The 21,087-nt window shown below is 40.9% G+C and overlaps 4 protein-coding genes across 5 annotated transcripts; all 4 read right to left on the reverse strand.

Moving 5' to 3' along the window:
- Nucleotides 1–1,958: 1,958 nt before the first annotated feature.
- Nucleotides 1,959–18,446, reverse strand: LOC135477562 (uncharacterized). Of its 2 annotated transcripts, XM_064757707.1 has the most exons (3): nucleotides 18,287–18,446; nucleotides 4,256–4,734; nucleotides 1,959–3,434 (listed from the first exon to the last, which is right to left on the reverse strand). In XM_064757707.1, the coding sequence occupies exons 1-3, from the start codon at nucleotides 18,417–18,419 to the stop codon at nucleotides 3,357–3,359; spliced, it is 690 nt and encodes a 229-aa protein (XP_064613777.1). In that variant the 5' UTR covers nucleotides 18,420–18,446; the 3' UTR covers nucleotides 1,959–3,356. The 2 variants fall into 2 exon arrangements, with proteins under 2 accessions (XP_064613777.1, XP_064613776.1); XM_064757706.1 differs by having other exon boundaries at nucleotides 1,959–4,734.
- Nucleotides 5,104–9,545, reverse strand: LOC135477727 (uncharacterized). The gene has a single exon (XM_064757922.1). The coding sequence runs from the start codon at nucleotides 8,376–8,378 to the stop codon at nucleotides 5,580–5,582; it is 2,799 nt and encodes a 932-aa protein (XP_064613992.1). The 5' UTR covers nucleotides 8,379–9,545; the 3' UTR covers nucleotides 5,104–5,579.
- On the reverse strand, nucleotides 13,891–15,323 carry LOC135477712 (uncharacterized). Its single transcript, XM_064757904.1, has 3 exons — nucleotides 14,523–15,323; nucleotides 14,275–14,404; nucleotides 13,891–14,150 (listed from the first exon to the last, which is right to left on the reverse strand). Exons 1-3 carry the CDS (start codon nucleotides 15,321–15,323, stop codon nucleotides 13,996–13,998), a joined length of 1,086 nt encoding a protein of 361 aa, XP_064613974.1. The 3' UTR covers nucleotides 13,891–13,995.
- Nucleotides 18,447–19,820: 1,374 nt separating the features above from the next.
- On the reverse strand, nucleotides 19,821–20,864 carry LOC135478182 (piggyBac transposable element-derived protein 3-like). Its single transcript, XM_064758453.1, has one exon. It carries the CDS (start codon nucleotides 20,862–20,864, stop codon nucleotides 19,821–19,823), a length of 1,044 nt encoding a protein of 347 aa, XP_064614523.1.
- Between the last annotated feature and the right edge of the window lie 223 nt (nucleotides 20,865–21,087).

Genomic DNA, 21,087 nt, shown 5'->3' on the forward strand with positions numbered 1-21,087 from the left:
GTCACATGAATGATGTAATTGGTGAAATGTGGCCTCTTGTCAATTTACCTCATGCAGCTAGGGTTTTATACTAACTGTTCCTGCAAATGCATAAATATTAACAAACTGAATGCTCTGTTGTCATTTTACATATACAACAACAGTAAAACAATATAAAAGGACCAGGAATACAACATGAAGTCACAGTAAAAGTGTGAAACGACAATATTGTATTAATCCAATATTAATTACATGCATATATAAGCTCTGAGTGAGATACATGTGCCTTGATAAGTAATCCCAGTCAATAAGTTCTGCGAAGGGGCTTTCGTGGCTCAGTTGGTTAGCTCTAGCACAGCGTAATGACCCAGGAGTCTCTCTCCAATGCAGTCGCTGTGAGTTCAAGTCCAGCTCATGCTGGCTCCCTCTCCGGTCGTAAGTGGGAAGGTCTGCCAGCAACCTGCGGATGGTCGTGGGTTTCCCCCGGGTTTTACAAACTAAGGTATAGTAGGCCTACCAGGTATACTATATCCTAGGTACAAAAACAGTTGCACAAATATTATAAAATTATTCATATCTACGGGACTATCTGCAAATGGCCATGGACTCAGGTCGGTTTCCTCCCACCATAATGCAGGCCCCCATCGTATAATGAATGAAATATTCTTGAGTACAGCGTAAATTACCAATGAAATAAATAAATACTCGTATAGGGCCTATAGTCGTATAGGCCTCCTAGCACTGTAACTTTGTCCACAACCTGCATGTGTAGCTGATCTAAATATGTAAATCATGCCCCAAGAACGGTTCATATTGTGACACAGCTCTGGCTGTGCTGGGTGTATTTTATTTTATTTTTTATTTGATTAATTATTTATTTTGATTATATTTACTTTTGCCGATAGGTTTTAAATTTTAATAGGGTGTCAGGGCGTTAATATACGGCCGCTTTGCTATGAATTGGCCTATCGGACATAGCCTATGAAAAATAGTTCCGTGCATGCCTGAGTGGAGGCGCTGCTAGTTGGTGTTGCTCTAGGCAGTAAGTGCATGTTCCCGGGCCTCACATCACTTCCCCCGTCGTGCAATGTGCCTTGGCCTAACCCGGGAACCAGGAACCTATGTATACTGGGTCAATTGTACGTTCCACAGTCAGACCTTTACCGACCAGCGAAGAGAGCGGCAGTGTTTTACAACCGCTGGTTAAATTCCACCAAATCATATCTGGCTATCGCATCCTAGGCACGGGAAAAGCTGACCATATGTTTACGTCCAAAGATCTCAAATAGGAGCGCCTTGACATGAGATGGCCGTGTTTTTGACGGACATGAAATTCCCCAGCTGCGCGGGCTTCGTAAACGCAGTCGGTCAGCGCATACAGAGGAAGGTTCGAGACAAAAGGCGACGCTGGCCAGGTTGTCCCTGATCATCTGCATTAATGGAGCACAGAATCCTTGGACAGGGGTAGAGCTAATTCCCACTGTGAACCCGTATCAGGCGGTTGTATGAAACCATCTGAGCAGGACTGAGTGTACTGGCCCTAAGCCTAAGTTAATATGGCTACCACGGGTGTTCTGGCTACGGCGGGAGTACAGCCAGATCGCCACGTACAATGTAGTGGGTGTACCGCACAAACTACCCATCGTTACTGCAGGCCACGTTTGGAATGAAAAACATATATACATACGACATGTGTTTATCATATGTATTATGCAGCTGAAAGCGTTGATATGAAAACTATTCCCACCCTTAAAAGTCCGTTAAATTTGCCTGTTGTATAACGGGTTCACAGGTTGCTATCTCCACTGCGGCTGTGGAGTGTAAATATGCCTACATGTAGTCATGGTAGTGAGATAACACGATTTCATTAACAAAATGATTGATTTAGGGTTGAAGTTCTGACCTGAAGACGTACAGACGAACTGAAGGAGATTTTTTTTTTTTTTTTTTTTTTTTTTTAAACATTTACATATCTTGCATTCAGCATTCAGACATTTGCAGTACACATTTTTTCCCTCAAGGTGAGTCGTACATTAATTTAATGCTCGGGTTAACTTCTAATTTCATATCTACAAGTGAAGACGAACAGTCACGGATCATCAGACAGATAGGTTCATTTAGATAAGGAGCGTTTTGACTATCTCTGTCTCGGTTTAGCAGGTAATTTTCAACACGGCCTATTAAGAAAAACATGCAGCGATACTGTATATCCTGCATATACAGCATTTCCTGAAATCTTGGTTATGTTTCTCTAGCCACATATTTGTAGATGTTATGTGCTGGAGTGTTCATATTTATTTTTATTAATTTATTTAACCATATTTTAACTGGATAACGTTCCAGTGTGGCGTAACACCTGCATCATAAATGACAGAAATTTGAAGAAGATGCGGTTTGAGGTTATTTTCTTTTATATATGAAGGGTTTGACGGCAAAACAAGATATATCCATTTTGATCATTTTTGTAAAATTGAAAAAGAGTTCTTATTAAACAACTAATTTGCTCATTTCATCTCAGGTTTGATGAATGAAGTGACAGTGCCACAAGAAATAACAGCCCTTTTTAAGAAATGTTTTCAAAAATTATCCTAACTTTTAAGTAATTTGAATATGTAGCTTTTTCTCAAAATGCGATGTATCCACTTCCCTTTCTTGCAAAATGCAGTATTTCCGTACCTCATATACAAAAAAGAAACCCTAGGTCTTAAATTATTTTGTTGTGGGTTGTATTTTGCAATAAAAATGGAGGGAATTAAGTAACTGGCATGGCTGTCCTCTTCAGATCTGAAATCTTAATCTGGTATCAATGATGATTTTATTGATAGCTGTTTTGCGACGAACTGGCGGGCAGTGTTGCTTTTCCTTACAAAGGGTGAATCAGATTTGGTAGCTCAGGAGGTTGAGCGCCCACTTACACACTGGTGGACCCAGGTTCAACCTTGGGTCAAGTCAGAGAACAAATCACAATTTCTTTTTGGCTTGATGTTCAACACAGGAAATAAAATGGCAACTGGTTGGTCAGCTGTTACTTATGATGGCCTGCCCTGGTGGCTCATTGGTAGAGTGTCCCCTTCGAAGTCAGAGGATCGAGGTTCAATCCGAAGTAAGGTCACACTAAGACTTGGTTGCTGTTTATAGCCATACTCGACAATCTTTCACTTACATGAGAGCTTGCCAGTCTTACGGGTGGATGAAGCCGTAGTGCCCGGAGAGAACCACCGTACCTTTGGCGAGTGCTTGCCACTCTTATAATAATCAAAACATTCCTAAATGTTTTCAGCAGTCTTAAGAAAGGCAATTGACTCAAGCTTTTCGGTTAAAACTAAAGTAACCAATTTATTTGTAGCAACAAACTTAATGAAATACTGGCATCGGTTTCAATAAGAGTAATCCTCTTTGGTGCTCTTCAGTTCAGCTTCAGTAAGAGTCATCCTCCTCAGTATGGTCGCTTTCAGCTGTGGAAGAAAAAGCATTTTCATAAAATTCCATCACTTGCTGGGGAACTGAAATGGCCTTTAATAGCGAAACATCATTTTTCTTTGCATCAGACGCTGCTGTGTGGCTGCAATGGTGTGGGTAAAAGGGCGGCCCAAGACTTTCCTTTCTTCAGGATTTTGTGGAAACACTCCTCGCCATTATAGGTGGATAGAAATCCCAACTTTTCTCCCGACACATTCAGAACTTTCGCCTCTGAGATTTTGAAAGAACGAGCAGTTTTGACCACTTCTCCAACAGACATTTTGAAGTCTAGGGCAGTCCAGTCCTGATCTAAAATTAAAACTGTACCATGCTTCTGGAGAATTTCATGGTAATCAGAGGGAAGTAGAATAGTTCCCTTTGTTTTGATCATTTTTTCAATTCTCCCAAACACCCTGTCAGCAGGGAGGTAACTGTGCCCTCGCCCCGGAAAAGTGTATCGGAATTTTACCCCTTTTATTTTTGAGAATGCAGACAGCATACCAATGACATTAATATTCTTATTCTGCCCAAAACAACTATAACTAAAAAGGCGAACGGTATCAACACCGTTAACAGCATTCGCGAAAGGTGTTGTTAGAGCATGTTGCAAAGCAGAAGCGACAAGGTTGCTGTCTTTGGCATTTTGGTATTCACACCAGGTATACAGAAGGACATCTTCTTTATGCTGGAATGAATCCTTCCCTGGATGCAGAACAATCCCGAGTACGTATTGGTAAAGCTGGCGGGAGTAATAGCTCTGACCTATTGGTGTCTTGGGCAAAACTAAGTTTTCCATGATATCAAAACAGATGCTTACTGTGTTAGGTGGCACCAGGTTGAGAGCATCATAAAAAGATCTAGCCTGCCTTCTGTGTAGAATAAAGGAGGCAGCCTCCTCCCTCTGCTGTGTTTCAGAAATACCCTGCTGTTTAACCCTAGACTTCAAGCTTTCACATGTCCAACAAACGTCCGTAGCTGGGTGACCAAATCCAAGGTTAAACGCTGTTTTGAAGACGCTGTAGTACAGCGCATACGAGGCCTGGAGATGATTTTGTTCTTCGAAGAGTGAATGCATTTTTGCTACGCTTAGGTCGCAGGGGAGGTAACGACGGCCCGGACTGTCCTTGCGCCCATAGTGGGAAGCTCTGCACTTAAACTGCATGATGTGTTGTTTAATCGCATCCCTCTTAACCTCGTTTTCCTCTACATTTCTGGCCCCGCCAAGCAGTTCAGGTCTTGGAGTGCCATGTTGTACGAAATATTGACACACCCGTGCAACTCGATCACTGGAAATACCTGTAAATAAAGCATATAAAATTAATGCAGTTTGTTGGACGACAATGTGCAATAATATTGTTTACCTTCCAATTTTTAAGGTGGGACACTACCCTCTGATTTTAAAATTAAGGTAGGAAAGTCTTACTGGTATGTATTACATGGGCCTAGGATAAATACCTAAAATACACAAAATTACATCCAGATATATAGCGGTTACCATGGAAACGGTGGCCATCTTGGATTTTCTATGAAAATCTACATACGTTGGGAGGAAATCTATTAATTTTGGTTGCTGTCATATTAACACCACACCGAGCAAGAAACAAAACAAGGGATCTATTGATTGCTTGACATTGCTGTCAACATTGTTTTGACATACCACAATGGTTTCTCCTAGCAGGCCAGTCCTAATGCTTCCTTATTTATAGTGCTGCCTCACTGAAGTATCATGCTGAAGACACCGCTCTGGGTTGAACACAAAACAAGGGAAGATTGGATCCCAGCAACATCACATTTTGTTTAATGAACTGAAATCTCTGAACATACACACTACCGATAAGGAATTTCCTCTGTGTAATGTTATGTTAAAAACAAAGTAGGGTGTATAACCTTTACCCTCTGGGAACTACATGTACATTTGTCATGTTTGTAAGCTTCATTGACAGACAAATCGTTAAAACAAAGAGTAACAGTAAATGTAGAAAGTGAATGGACAAACTCTCAAAGAATTCTTAACTGAAAAACAAAAAAGTAAAGTGTCTGCACTAACATAACTGCTACATGTACATGTAACTGTATTTCTTCCGATTCAGCAAAAGCATTAACAACACTTCATGTCCTCTATAGCTCAAGATGGTTGACAGTTATTTATCACTGATAGATGTTCTCCCAAGGTCAAACTTCTGCACCTTACCAATTATGACTTTGTACTCCAAATCAGTGAGTGCAAATGGGGGTGGACCAGTAAACTCCACCTTCTGCAGAATGAAGCTGGTGTTGATTGTGCTGATATCATCCCTGCGTGGCCAGTCATATAGGTTTCCATTTCCGTACTTTCTTTCAAGAAATTTCATGTCTGCGACCTCACCATCTGTTTTCATTACACGGCCAAGATAGAAAGTTCCTTTTTTAGAGCCTCTGGCGTGGAAGAATACTGCATAGATCTTGTTGATTTCAGGAAACATTGCTGTAGAGTTGTGAGGCTGGTTCTGTTGGTTGTATTTCGTTGGTTTCCACTCTTCGTCGGTTTCGTCCGCTTGATCTTCTATGTCCTCAAGATCACTATTCTGTTCAGTCTCTTGTAGCTTGACTGCTCGCCATGCTGTCCAGTACAGGTACTCTTGCCTAGCATCATAATCAAGGGAACCTAAGTCCTGGATTGTGATGTCATACCCTTCTTCCAACCGTTTCTCAAACTTTACAATCTGTTCTTGACTCAGGTTTTTTTCAATTCTCAAGATTTTTGAGTTAGTGAACTCCACTTCAAACTTCTCTTTAGAATAACAATCGCAGAACCCAGGGTATGGTGCAGAATTGCAAAAGCAAGAAATTTCTCGATAGAAGACTGTGCCTTCATGTGGTAGAGCGGTCATAAGCTGGTGAACCTTCATTGTGCCTTTAACTGGCCTCAGACAGGATTTCTGCACATCTTGTACAATGGTGTTGATTTGTCCACTACTGACCTCATATAAGGTGACATTCAAGTTTTTGAGGGACTCTATCAGCTGGGTAACACTAAGAACATCTTCTCCTTGTGCCACCAACCGGTCCGCACCGTTTTTCACAGCAGCACCAATGCCATCTGCTGGACCTTTTCCATGTGCTGCTTCTAAGAAATTATATGTCAGTCTTTGGAAGCCCCATTTAGTGAAAGGTAATGTAGACAGCAAGTAGAAATTGGTTTTGTTTCTATACTGAGTCGTGGGTCCATCGGAGACAAAGTGTAGAACTCTGATACCCCTGGCTGAAAGGTCATCGAGAACTGGTGATAGATGTGCCCATGCGGATTCAGCGGAGTGTCTGATGTCCTCGCTAACTGTGCAATAACACTTGATGCCATCTTTGAATGTTGCATGGCATGTGTGCAAGGAAATCTGCTTTCTGCTCCCACCGAAATGCATACTCTGGATTTCAGTTGCGGCTTTACAGGAATAATTCTCACTGAAATCAATCTGCAACACACATTCGTCTTCTGCAAGTCTTTGTTTTATGTCTTTGATGGCAGTGAACTGATGAAATATTCTGTATTGATGAGGCATGAGGATGGCTAACTCTGCTTCAAACAGCTGGCATAGTGCAGCAATCGTGGCTCGTTGTTGGACCTTTTTGACCACTTTCACACTGATTTGTTTCCCTTGAGCAGAGACTCTATCTTCATAACAATTTTGCCATTCATAGTATGTAACTACTTCATCAGAAGATTTCTTCTCGATATTCTTGTACATATCACCTAACTTTTCTCTGCATTTCTCACACTGTTGATACATGCAGTTTTTCTGTTTTGTAGAGCAGACAATATCTTTTATAACATTGAGTGGATCACAGTGCACTAAGACACCTAAAGAATGAAGTTTTGTGGCCTTGAATTCAAAATTGTGGTGAATCTTACAAGTGACAGTGTCCCGAAGGTGAACTGAAGGCAGTACAACGTAAAAGGGTCTTAGCCTTGTGAACGTTGTGTAAGATACATCCACATTTGGATGCTCAGCCTTGAATTTTTCAAACAGGTTAAGCATGCTGTCACTTAAGTACCTTTTCTGCATCTTAAGTTTGTTTCTGGTTATTGTTTCACGTTTTCCTGCAGAGGGAGTGCTATTCACGTCCTCTAGGTAAAACGACTTCACTATGTCTTCTACTTCTTTCTTTGTGTGCTTTCTTTTGCCATCAAATAGGGACCCAGTGCCAAATGCAGACTCGCTTTCCTTTTCCAGCTGCCATCTTTTCAGATCCATCTCACGCCTGGCTTTGTCTATCAATCTGTATTTCTTCAGTAGCTTACCAGTTAGTAATCTGTGCACAGCCTGCATGTGTCTCTGTGTTTTGATACTGCTTTTCAGTTTCTGTTTTACTTCAGTTGAGAGAGCAAACCCGTATGTTAACTGTTTCCTAATTGCATCTTTATTACCAGACTGCATAATGGCATCTGCCCTGGTAGCAGGGGAAGAACTGGACGTTGCATCTATAACTGATGTAGTGTCACTGTCTTGTCTGCTGTTCTTGTTCAATTTAATCTTTAATGCTTTAACCTGATTTTGAAGTTTTTTGATTGTGTCCTTTTGCTTATCAATTGTTCTGTAGGCTCTTCTGCTGTCCCTCCTCAGTTTCCTGCGACCTGCTAGTCTTTGATGAGACGGAACAGGTCTACGCACAAGAGGTGGATCAGGAACAGTTTCTGGGCTTTGTGGGGGAGTTTCCAGAACAGCTGTTTGTGATGTACTGGCAGAATCAGGCCCACTTTCCCTTCGACTTTCTCTTTTCTTTAACTTCCAAGTACGCCGGAGAGACCTTTGTTCCCTGGGCGGTAGCTGGCTTATGTGTTGCAGCTTCCCGGCTTGTTTGCGCTTTTGGTAACGGTCTCTTTCTGCCTGCTTCCATGCTTCATGCTTTTCTGCATCAGCCATCATACGTAATCTGTATCTTCTCATAGCCTCTGCATTGGACATTTTTCTTCTTAGGTGGCATAATTTTGCTGGTGTGATTCCAGGCTGCAACAGAGAACAAAATAGAAATATCAAACAACAAATAGTTTAAAGGTGCAGATTTTTAATCATCATGGTCATTGCACATAGTACCCATGTGTAAGGAAATTCTCAGAATACTGTATCACAACAACATAAAGTTTACATGTGGTTAGTACATGTGTAAACAGTAATATCAACAATATACATGTTATACTTTCTTGTTGCATTTTTTGATGGTGAATTAAGCCTGTTTGTCTTCACCGTTACTATCTTGTCTATGCCGTTACCTAGAAATATAACGGTAAAGACAAGTTGAGATAACGGTAAAGACAACAATATTTCACAAAAAGGCAGACAGGAGGGTACAAGTGTCCCATTTTAGTTTAAAATATTTTTAAATCAGCAGTTTTATGATCTCTAGCAGTTTCTGGGAGATAACTTACCTTCTATGCAAATTTAATAGCAACACGGTGAAGACGATGTATTTGTTTGACACCAACCAATATTGAACTCCTGTTCTACACATGTGGCTTGTCCTGAACTTCCAAAAACAAAAATGGCTGCCTTGCATCCTGGTACTTCTGAAACTTTTAGTAGTGCCATCTGGTGCCTTAAAGATGCATAGATTTCATTGGGAGGAAAATTATGATAACGGTAAAGACATATCTTGTGATATGATATGTTTCTGATATTTAGAAGTTTCCCAATGGTTAATTTGTAAGAAATGCCCTTGTTTCACCACTATTAATGTCGATTCATTGCACTAAATTCATCCATTTCACAAAAACACTTTTTCATTGGGGAAATAAAAGATTTCAAATCACTTTTACCTTTGTAACGGTAAAGACAAATTCACAGTTTAGTTGCATAATCTTTTTGGGAATTGAAGGAATATCATTTCTGCAAGTTATGACTACCTGATAAAAAATACATGAGTTGATGCAGGCTGATCTTTTCTACTATACTTACGAACATTTAGCTATAGAAACAAAAACATTCAAGAAAATGTCTTTACCGTTATTTCCAGGTTTTTTTGAAAATGGCCTATATGCCTTGCCAACAGTTCAAATCTATTTCTTGACATCTCCTCTGCCACAGGTGGATAGCGTGTTTCCCATGACCAATATGCCCTGACGCAGTGACTTTTCATAAGGCCCATACGCAAAGTATGAACACTTCGATTTCTTTTGCAGTTGTTTTCAGTTCGATACCACTCTTAGACATTGCATAGAGATTTGTTTGCCTTTCCACATGTTCTAGCATGTTGTCAGTAATCAGCAGCCGAAAAAATTCATAGGGGGATTGCAAACCATCTGTGGGCAGCTGCTCGATTGGTCCTTTGAAGGCAGTATCAGTTGGCCCCAGTAGAAGTTCAGCCCACATCGGTGAATCTAGCATTTCGGACAACATTTCGGAGTCAAAGTCTTCTTCACGGGACTCGCGAATCCGGTCACGTAAGACAGCTAATGGAATGTCATCATCCGTATCAGCTGGGCAAGATCGTCTTTTCTTTGCCTTTGGTGGTTTGGCCCTCCTGGCAGCTGGTTCATCTTCTATTTCACTCTCTTCAGAAGAGCTAGGAGTGTATTCATCATCAGATGTATCATATTCACTGTCATCTATGTCAACAGCGTCAAGAATGTCATCTACATCAATATCACTCGCCATTTCTATCTCTGCAGATAAACACAAACAAAATTGTTAATTCATCAGAAATTCCATACGCTGATAATCATGCTCCAAATCAAGTTAAATGTTAGTTATATCTGACCGATGAAGTTAAAAGATGCTTTATATCCATGCGGTATGTCATCAACAATTTTGATAAATTTTGACAAGTTTTTATGCTAGACTTACTTAATGCCCAGTGTATCACATATGATACATCAAAACTGGGCAATCTGCCAGCGTATCATATATGATACACTCAAATTCAATCACCTCTTATAAATACACTCTTCACTAATTTTCTCTAAAACAGGTATTTACTAGCACAATGGGCTGTATTTTAACAGATAAAACTGAAATTATAAAATAGTATGCATACCTTGACTGGATGATGATGGATTTGACACCACGTGGTAACGAAGCCAACTTGAGCAGACGACAGGAAATGGAAAGGAAGTTGTCAGCCAATCAAAACATCTAACATTTGTAGTCACACAGCGCCCCCATAAGTCATTGTAAGGGAAGCAACTTAGCCATGTTATGATTTTATAAAATTGTTCATGGTTACCTCCCCTTATGGGCTTCTTATCTGGGCGTATCATATATGATACGACGGGCACTAGAGGGTTAACAATACTCGTCAAAATCAAATAAATAATTAAATCAAAAAAAAAAAATATCTTAACCCTCTAGATCCCAAGGCATTAAGAAACCAGCCAAAAAATTTCTCCTTGAGAATAAATAACCTCAGACATGTAAAATAAACAAATCCATTGTCAGTTTTGCCATCGGACCCACGTGACCTACTTTTTAAAAATGTTGCACACGTGCAACATTGGGATACAATGAAAAGAAATACGGAAGGATTGTTTTTTTATGATTTATTATAGTAAACATGACAACTGCAATTTCATGCAATTTGATGAAGGTATCGTCACAATTAGAAAAGAAACCACAGTTTAGGCATTGTATTCAAGGAATACTAGGGCAGACTGGCTTAGTCAAAGCAATAAAATTACAAAATAGACATACACCAAACATGTTCAGTGCAACAGTGCGTTTCAGCATATTTGCCTTATGAGAAATGTCTGAACAATACCATGCTTAACCACACAGTTATTTTTTGTGGTATGCGAGGAAGCAGTTTCGAGGCTCGGCTCCAGGAGAAAGGCACAGGAACACATTGCACTTGCCACATTTCCACTGGGTGTATCCATTGGGACAATACCGACAACGGTTACGCTTTGGCTGGGCCATGGGAAAATGGTCGTAATTGTCATACCGTACATCGGGTTGAGGTGCTGCGGCGTAAGCTCTCTGTTTTGCCGGAGGAGGGGAATTTAGGCTTGGTCGTCCTACTGGCCGCGCAGGCTTTCCTTTCTTTGTAAGAACCTCAGCAATCTGGGATTGGAAAACCTTTAGTGGGAGGGCTTTCCCAACTCCATTTATTTGGCAATCCCGTTTATACAGGAACCAGCTGTTTACCACACAGATGGTCAAAGTGTGGTAAAAAATGTATAGGTACCATCTTCGTCCTTTGATTTGGCGTTTGTAGAGAGTACACATAATGTCCAACAGGTCTACCCCACCCATATTCTTGTTATAGACAGTTATTACTGCTGGTCGATCAACTTCAATGCGTGCTTTCTGTGCCCGGTCATAACGTTTCACTTTAGTAAGAGGTTCTGCACTTAGATAGGTAGACATCATTGTAACAGTCTTATTGTCCTGCCATTTCAGAAGGGCTAAATTCCCCTCCTTCAGAGTAACGGTGTCGTACGACCCACGCCCTCTTTTAGCAAGGTCCTTATCAGATTCTAGTGGTGCATTATGTAGGCGGTTTTTGTTGACTGTGCCTGTGTACTGAAATCCCCTGTTTTTCATTTCAACAGCCAAGTTGAAATTTGAGAAATAATTATCGGCAAATATTTTGTAGCCGCGATCGCGCTCCAATGAGCTACACAACTGCAAGACAACATTCCCGCCTAGCCCACAGCCATCAGCACCATCAGCTTCAATGCCGGTACCCTTTCCTTGATACACATTGAAATCGTGTAAGAAACCACTTGCATCACATCTGCCCCATAGCTTAAACCCTCATTTCTTGGGTTTCTTGGGCAAATATTGACGTAGAAGCGATCTTCCTTTGAAAGGGATCATAATCTCGTCCACACACTGGAATTCTGTATTACTCACTTGTGCAAAATTTCCTCGCAGACTCTCTATCCACGGCCTTATTTTTCAAACGCGGTCTTTTAATTCCTCTGTGACAGTATTGTTATCCACAAAGTGGAGTGATGCCAGGATTTTTTGGAAGCGATTTCGGCTCATAGCATCTGCTATGGATGGGTATCTCAGTCCAATTTTCCAGTAATCTGCAATTTTGGGCATTTTCACCAATCCCATACTGTAATATATCCCAATAAAACTTTCAATCTCTGATGTTGCAAACTTAGATTCTTCCCCAAACTTTTCTAGAGAATATTTATTTGTTTGCACAGTCAAGTCTTCAATCATCTTGTCAGTTATGAACAGCTTTAGGTATTCGTAAGGTGTGCGGTCACTAGAGGGGTCTGGCGTAATTTGTTCTGGTACAAAGTCAGAATCAACAGGTACAAATTTGTCCTTTGAAAAGGTATAACTGGTCTTCAAACGAACAATTTTCTTCCGCTGGCTCTCTGCATTTAGTTGAGCTAAAGGGCGATCATCATCACTGTCGCTGGTACTATCACTACTACTTTCTTCATGTGTATCGTTGTCAGGTTGATCATTCTTATCATCTCCCCAGCCATCATTGTCGTCATCAGATTCTTCAGAAAACCCATCAACTTCACTATCAGATGCGGTCACTATGTCCAAAACATCATTCAAGTCTTTGAACTTGCGTTGCGCCATCTAAAAGTACGAACAATCATAGTCAAATAATTTGGCCAAATAGCTTCTGTGTAACAGTATTTACCAATGTTGCACGAGTGCAACACGAGATAGACACGCTTGTATGCCATACACCGCATAGCTTATTGTAATTGTTATTGGGCTCCTTTTATTCACAAAGCGATATACTTTCATTACAAATATAGAAAGAAAATCAAACTAAAACATATAACAGAAGAATAGCTTATATGGGTGGATTTTTCAATACGGGCACATATTGAGTGTTGAAAGTCACAGACCAAAGAGGTTGTAGAAAACTCACCTAACCTTCCATGCTGGTCATAGGGGTCATGTTCTATATAGCCAGCATAGCAGCAGAGCTGAATGTCCTCCACAAATTTTTTTATGGGGGTTTGAAATACTTAAGCCTCTCCACTCCGTTACCTTTTCATTACATTACCTAATTTTGTGATGTTGCCACACTTAACAGTGCCAATATTTTGTGCTTTTGAAGTTTATGATAATTTCCCCTGTATTAAGATTGGATGACAACTAGCAAATGGAATTTAAAGTTTACTAGAAGGACAACAATAAATTTTATTGAAGAACTGGTAACGGAGTGGAACATTTGGTAACGGAGTGGAACATTTTGTAACGGAGTAGAGTGTACCAATGTTAATCATGACACAAGTATAATTTTAGAGTTCTGATTTTTTATTAACTTTTAATACAGTGAACAAAGAAGTCAATGAGTCAATACATTCAATGAACAACTTAAACTCAGAAACAGTTCAACTAACATACAGGTATTTGAAGTCTGGCTTACCTGCAATAAGTAAACATAAAATGTGAATACCTGTAATGAACATTTTATAACATTAACACTATCAAAATTAAAATTTAAAAAAAATCAACAGAATGACACCTGGTCAAAAGAACGGCCTTTCTCTGGAGTTGACAATTCAATTGCACTGACATAAAATCAGCTCAATTTCGAGTTCCATTTACTGAATCTTAATGTAGCAAACAAGATTCACGATTCACAGCTGCCGACTATTCACTTTGTGTACTTTTTTATTGTCTCTAAGTCATTCTTCGTGAATATAACATGACCTCTTCTGTCCATGTCGGGCACGTGGAGTGGCTCAAGAAGGTCTTCTCGTGGCTGCCATGAAGATGACGAAAACCCGCTCATCCAGTCATGATAGGATCCTGTTGATTAAAAGAATAAAATATGATGCTAAATTGATAAGAGTACAGACTTTTAAAATTTCTAAGAGACTTGAAATCATGTTACAAATTGTTATTTCATGTGTTTAGAATCAAACAAGCTTACCTGTTGTTGTTCGTTTCAAATACTTCATTTCAAAGCAATCACCTTCTACCGATATCACCGTCCCGGGGTAATATTTTTCTCCACACCTTACAACAGCGTAACATCCAATCTTAGGCCAAGAGTTGTCATGCTGAAAATAAAGATAAAGTAATTTATAATGTATGGGAATACCTTGTTGATAATTCTAGTTCTACTAACTGAAAATATGATAAATTTAGGTTAGTAACAGGAGTCTCTGAAGCTCTTACCTTTGGATCAGACTTGTTACTGTTGGTGTCTTGGGTATCATCATCAGGATGGATCACCAGGGCCTCTGCTTGCTGGATGCTGGGTTGCTTTAAGATTTGGCCAACCTCACATCCTAGTTTGGGGATATGTTGATCATAGTTAGACTGCAGTACATCATGTTCCACTGGAGAGTAGCAATCACACTGTGGTCCACAGTAGCAGCTTACGTCTCTTGTAAGGATGATACCAGGCCTCTGTGAATAGATCTGGTGTACTTTCATCACTCCCCTGACTGCTGGTACCGCTGTTGACACATGTATCTGCACATCTTCAGGAATCAGACATAATTTGATGCTTGTCTTATCTTCCAGATGTTTTACCAAGCTCTCTGCATCATGAATGTCTGTGCCAGTCATGGTCACCTCATCTGCCAGGCGTTTGATGGTTGCTCCCACTCCATCACAGGCTCCTTTCCAGTGTCCTGCTTCGCTAAAGTTCCACCAAATTTCTTTGAAACCCATTTGGAAGGGTATGTTGCACAGCAGGTGGAGATTGTGTCTACCCTTGTATTGGGTTACAGGGCCATCGCTCATGAAGTGCAGTTTAGTTACTGTCGGATGGTTCTCCCTCAGGAATCGCAGAATCGGTATCAAATGGCACCAGACCATTGCTGGTGTATGGCTATTGTTGTCACTCAAGCTACAGAATGGGAGTGTGGCTGTTGTTGCCTCACCACCTATGTAGGCTACACCTGTGTGTAGTGTTATTTGCGAATTGGATGCACCATAATGGGCCGACTGGATCTGACGCAGGCTTTTCATCGTCCAATTTTCAGCAAAATCTATGTGAAGTAGGACCTCGTCCCCTCCTAACTGACTTTTCTTCACTCTGCACCTCAAATTGGTGCAAGATGTTGTAAACATGGGTACTGAACTTCTGAATCTGCTTATTGTATTCTTCTTTCATCTCAGCGACAGTTCCTTCAACTTTCTCCTTGATTGTCTTCTTTGTTGTTTTTAGCTCTCCCTCTTTGTCCTTGTATGTGTGGTCTGCTGATTTCCACTGCCACCACCAGGTCTGGCTTTCATCCTGGCCTGTACTTTCAGTCTGAGTGAAAACAACCTCAGCATGCTTGCACTTTGCACAGTCCCTGTACATACATCCCTTGTTGTCTCTGCTGCAGACAATCTGGTTTATTGTCTCGTCAGCGGACCCTTCGGCTAAATACCCCAAGTTTTTTAGCTTGTTATGCAAGAGGTGGACATTCTCATGTACTTTACAGAGGCATGTTTCCCTGTCAGCGAGTTTAGGTTTCACTACCCAGAACGGCTTCAGTTTCCAGAATTGGCTGAAAGACACTGGTCTCACGGGATGTAGATGCACATACTTTCTATAAGTGCTTCTCAACGATTCCAAAAGGAAACGCTTCTGCTTCTTAACTTTGTTGCGTGTGATGACTTGCTTTTTACCAGCAGCACACCAACTGACATCATCCCTTTCAAAGAACTTTTGAATCTTTTGTTTTACAGCATCTGTGACACAGTTGCGTTTCTTAGCTCTCTCATAAACTAGCAGATTTTCATTTCTTTGCTTAGCATTTGTCTTCAGCAGCTTTTTGGACAAGAGACCAGTGTTCTGTGCTTTGGTCAGCAATCGATATTTTGACAAGATGTTTCCAAAACCAAAAAGCTTTGCGAAGAGTTGTGCCCGCTTCGGATTTTTTTCACAGGTGTCTTTGCCCTGTTTTATTTGTTGAGTGAGAGCATAATGGAAAATCAGTTCCTTTCTTATAAAGCCCTGTCCAGCATTTATCGTTTGTCGAGCCCTCTTCCGTGGTGAAGCATAATGGGTAGCACATACATCGCCTTCCTTGCAGTTCTGTCCAAATGGGACTTTGATTTTCAGTTTTGTCCGAGAGAGCTGTTTGCGTAATTCCTGGTTTTTCCGCTTTTCATTCTCAAGCTTTTCTGTTAACTTTCTATTAATCCTATAACAGGCCGTGCGGTCCCTACGAACATTCTTCCGACCTCTCTTTTTCTGTGACGAAGTGGGATTCGCGGAGGTACCTGGTTGGGGTTCAGGCTGTCGCTGTGGCTCTTGCTGTGGCAGATTATGAGGTGGACTTGTCGGTGGAGTTCCAGTCAACACTGCTGCTTCTTGTTTTTCCAACCAAGCCAAATGATCTTTTTCAGCCCTGCGTGTATGATAGGCTATCCTCCATTTTCTCCGCGTGGCTCTAACCTCCCGTTTGGTCATATCTGCTACGTATTTTACTTTCTTCTTTTCCCTTCTAGCTTTCCACCTTAATCTCTCCTTCTCCTTGGCTGCTTCCCTCTTTTCTGGGTCTGCATTTATACGATTCCTATAAGCCCTCTGCTTTTCTGCTGATGTCATTTGTTTCTTCTTGGGAGGCATGGCTAAAGAAGAAGTGGAATAAAAAGACAGAGAATAAAAAATGCTCAGTTCATAGCAATCAGGGATCACAAGATTTTATGAAATTTATGAAATCAAATATGTTTGGCTGATTTCTGAAGATTTTTCCTATTTTTTAAATATTAGAACAAAAATCAGCTAAATCAGCATAAGATCATGCAGATACATCAGGGATGTGATCAGTCAAGCAAAAAAAAAAACAAACAAAAAATAGGAAATGTTTTTTGGGTTCAAGAGATCACTGATGGTCCAATTTTCGTGGCCTTTCGAAAATACCTAATTTGTACAAACAGCATCAGAATGTGGTAACTAGTTGTTTTATTTAGCAATTTTGGGGCATGTGGAGGTGTTATTCTAATGAATACATTGGAAAAAAGTTGAAAAAATCCAAGGAGTTTAATTGTTTTCCACTGGTTAAGGTCGTTGTTGTTGTTGTTGTAAAACGAATCTGTTGGACCACAAAAATGCGTAAATCCACGAATTCGCGGAAAAATCACATCCCTGATTCCAGTACCAATCATCTAATGGCTAGTGTACATTATTATTTCTTGAATGACACCTCATTCTACCAGTCAGATGATAGAATTGGCGAAAATTTCCACTCCGTTACCAATCACTCCACCCCGTTACCATATGATACAGTCAAATTCAATCACCTCTTATAAATACACTCTTCACTAATTTTCTCTAAAACAGGTATTTACTAGCACAATGGGCTGTATTTTAACAGATAAAACTGAAATAATAAAATAGTATGCATACCTTGACTGGATGATGATGGATTTGACACCACGTGGTAACGAAGCCAACTTGAGCAGACGACAGGAAATGGAAAGGAAGTTGTCAGCCAATCAAAACATCTAACATTTGTTGTCACACAGCGCCCCCATAAGTCATTGTAAGGGAAGCAACTTAGCCATGTTATGATTTTATAAAATTGTTCATGGTTACCTCCCCTTATGGGCTTCTTATCTGGGCGTATCATATATGATACGACGGGCACTAGAGGGTTAAAACATTCCAGGACATTCCAAAACGGCCATGGTCCGTTTTCACACACTACTATATTCTGAAATTCACCTTTTCATGATTTCAGTGAATCCAAAAAAAAATTAATAATAATAAGCCTACACCGCAGGTCCCTATCGGACGGTTAATAAGTCATAGGGACCTTTAGCCAATACTGGCATAGTTATGCAATAAAAGTACATGTATTTGATTTGATTTGATTTGTAATTTGTTTCTCTAAAAACACTGCGGTAACACTGCCCATGTGCTATCACTAAATAGAAAGTACACAGTCACATTAATACACGCATACGTGGGGTTCATAGGGAGTGAAATAGCCTACCTGTCGTCGATGACGAGGACCTTCCAAAATACTCGGTAATATTGGTGTTCGAACGGTGACGTTCCTTCAGCGCTTGGAGCAACTGCATGTGCTTGGTTCCCTTTGAGTGGCTCTTAACCGCACTTTCACCCATATTTCCAATGTCAAAGCTTTTCTTGCAAAGCGAACACCGTGATCTGTGAGCGGAATCTTTCTCCAGCCAATCCTGATAACCTGGTTGGCTGAGCCAGGATAGATTAAAATAACAAAGACGTGACATTCTTTCGCCTCCCGCCAAATTCACAAAACATGCCACATGAGGGCTGCGCGTGCGCATACAAAAGTCAACTTCCTTCTAGGTCGATAGTTTCCGTCAATTTCCGCCTGACGGATGCGGCTTGTGTAGAGATTTGATTGGTGGGTGGTTTACTACGCTTTTACTCCACTGATTTTATGAATGAAGTGACCTATATACTGCGAGTGTTGACACAAACAGCCTATTCCTTCCATTGGCTCGTGGACAAAGCATTAGAAATTTTTTTAGCACCAAGAATAACGAAATTCTAGGACATTCCAGGACAATGGCTGATTATCCAGGACATTCAAGTACTGGAAAATACATTTTTAATTTTCCAGGACTTTCCAGGACATTCCAGGACTGTGCGAACCCTGCATACAACTTAAGATTACGGACATGATCATATGCTTTGGAATCTCCGTCTGTAAGGACCTGGTTGTACATGAGTCCTTTGTCTGTAGATCGCTTAAAAATAATATCAGCACATTCAACTTCCATAGCATTTGCTGATCCATGGAAATTTTTCTGACAGGAGTGTGTTTGTTTCCACTTCACTAAATCTACACCTTTCTTAGTTTTTCCAACAGTGGCACAGCCATGACAGTAATTAGAACATACGTGAGTGTCCAGCACGACACCTGAATCCACATCTATGACACAGCCTAACCCATAATGGGAGCTATGTCCACGTTTCTGCCACGAGCCATCATAGCTGACTACACGTGGAACCAGTCCATTTACTGCCTCATCTGAAACACGTTTTAGTGCCTCGGCAGCTGCATGCATGTTTTCCTTTGCTGCTTCAATTGAAACATCATGAACTAACCTGTCAATCTTTTGCCAGGTCTTGATGTGCATAGGCTGAGGCAAATTCATGTCAGCAAAAAATTCACAAATCTTGTTATATCCTATGCCAGTATTTTTGCACGCTGCTACAAAACGTTTGTTCACAAAATTAGACATCTCATTGCCAGATTCCATCCCCTTTTCTAGGTATGTTGCAAAATTTGTTTTTTTATGATTTATTATAGTAAACATGACAACTGCAATTTCATGCAATTTGATGAAGGTATCGTCACAATTAGAAAAGAAACCACAGTTTAGGCATTGTATTCAAGGAATACTAGGGCAGACTGGCTTAGTCAAAGCAATAAAATTACAAAATAGACATACACCAAACATGTTCAGTGCAACAGTGCGTTTCAGCATATTTGCCTTATGAGAAATGTCTGAACAATACCATGCTTTACCACACAATTATTTTTTGTGGTATGCGAGGAAGCAGTTTCGAGGCTCGGCTCCAGGAGAAAGGCACAGGAACACATTGCACTTGCCACATTTCCACTGGGTGTATCCATTGGGACAATACCGACAACGGTTACGCTTTGGCTGGGCCATGGGAAAATGGTCGTAATTGTCATACCGTACATCGGGTTGAGGTGCTGCGGCGTAAGCTCTCTGTTTTGCCGGAGGTGGGGAATTTAGGCTTGGTCGTCCTACTGGCCGCGCAGGCTTTCCTTTCTTTGTAAGAACCTCAGCAATCTGGGATTGGAAAACCTTTAGTGGGAGGGCTTTCCCAACTCCATTTATTTGGCAATCCCGTTTATACAGGAACCAGCTGTTTACCACACAGATGGTCAAAGTGTGGTAAAAAATGTATAGGTACCATCTTCGTCCTTTGATTTGGCGTTTGTAGAGAGTACACATCATGTCCAACAGGTCTACCCCACCCATATTCTTGTTATAGACAGTTATTACTGCTGGTCGATCAACTTCAATGCGTGCTTTCTGTGCCCGGTCATAACGTTTCACTTTAGTAAGGGGTTCTGCACTTAGATAGGTAGACATCATTGTAACAGTCTTATTGTCCTGCCATTTCAGAAGGGCTAAATTCCCCTCCTTCAGAGTAACGGTGTCGTACGACCCACGCCCTCTTTTAGCAAGGTCCTTATCAGATTCTAGTGGTGCATTATGTAGGCGGTTTTTGTTGACTGTGCCTGTGTACTGAAATCCCCTGTTTTTCATTTCAACAGCCAAGTTGAAATTTGAGAAATAATTATCGGCAAATATTTTGTAGCCGCGATCGCGCTCCAATGAGCTACACAACTGCAAGACAACATTCCCGCCTAGCCCACAGCCATCAGCACCATCAGCTTCAATGCCGGTACCCTTTCCTTGATACACATTGAAATCGTGTAAGAAACCACTTGCATCACATCTGCCCCATAGCTTAAACCCCCATTTCTTGGGTTTCTTGGGCAAATATTGACGTAGAAGCGATCTTCCTTTGAAAGGGATCATAATCTCGTCCACTCACTGGAATTCTGTATTACTCACTTGTGCAAAATTTCCTCGCAGACTCTCTATCCACGGCCTTATTTTTCAAACGCGGTCTTCTTTTAATTCCTCTGTGACAGTATTCCCCCGTGGGGTTTCCGGGGTGATAAGAATAGGACCTCAGCCCTCTAGGCAAGCTTGTCGTAAAAGTCGACTAACCTAGAGCTCTCCTGTGTGAGCCCGGTGA

The sequence above is a fragment of the Liolophura sinensis genome, chromosome 11, assembly GCF_032854445.1.
Source record: "Liolophura sinensis isolate JHLJ2023 chromosome 11, CUHK_Ljap_v2, whole genome shotgun sequence".
Taxonomy (NCBI): Eukaryota; Metazoa; Mollusca; class Polyplacophora; order Chitonida; family Chitonidae; genus Liolophura; species Liolophura sinensis.

What these genes read in the sequence shown, in the direction of transcription:
- LOC135477727 (XM_064757922.1), bottom strand. Translation starts at nt 8,378, where the DNA reads ATGTCCAATGCAGAGGCTATGAGAAGATACAGATTACGTATGATGGCT.
- LOC135477712 (XM_064757904.1), bottom strand. Translation starts at nt 15,323, where the DNA reads ATGAAAAGCCTGCGTCAGATCCAGTCGGCCCATTATGGTGCATCCAAT. An exon ending in GTAACAAGTCTGATCCAAAG is followed by an intron (nt 14,405 to 14,522) that starts GTAAGAGCTTCA and finishes CTTTATTTTCAG; the next exon opens with CATGACAACTCTTGGCCTAA. An exon ending in TTTGAAACGAACAACAACAG is followed by an intron (nt 14,151 to 14,274) that starts GTAAGCTTGTTT and finishes TTTAATCAACAG; the next exon opens with GATCCTATCATGACTGGATG.
- LOC135477562 (XM_064757706.1), bottom strand. Translation starts at nt 18,419, where the DNA reads ATGGGTGAAAGTGCGGTTAAGAGCCACTCAAAGGGAACCAAGCACATG. An exon ending in GTCCTCGTCATCGACGACAG is followed by an intron (nt 4,735 to 18,286) that starts GTAGGCTATTTC and finishes CTTTATTTACAG; the next exon opens with GTATTTCCAGTGATCGAGTT.
- LOC135478182 (XM_064758453.1), bottom strand. Translation starts at nt 20,864, where the DNA reads ATGATCCCTTTCAAAGGAAGATCGCTTCTACGTCAATATTTGCCCAAG.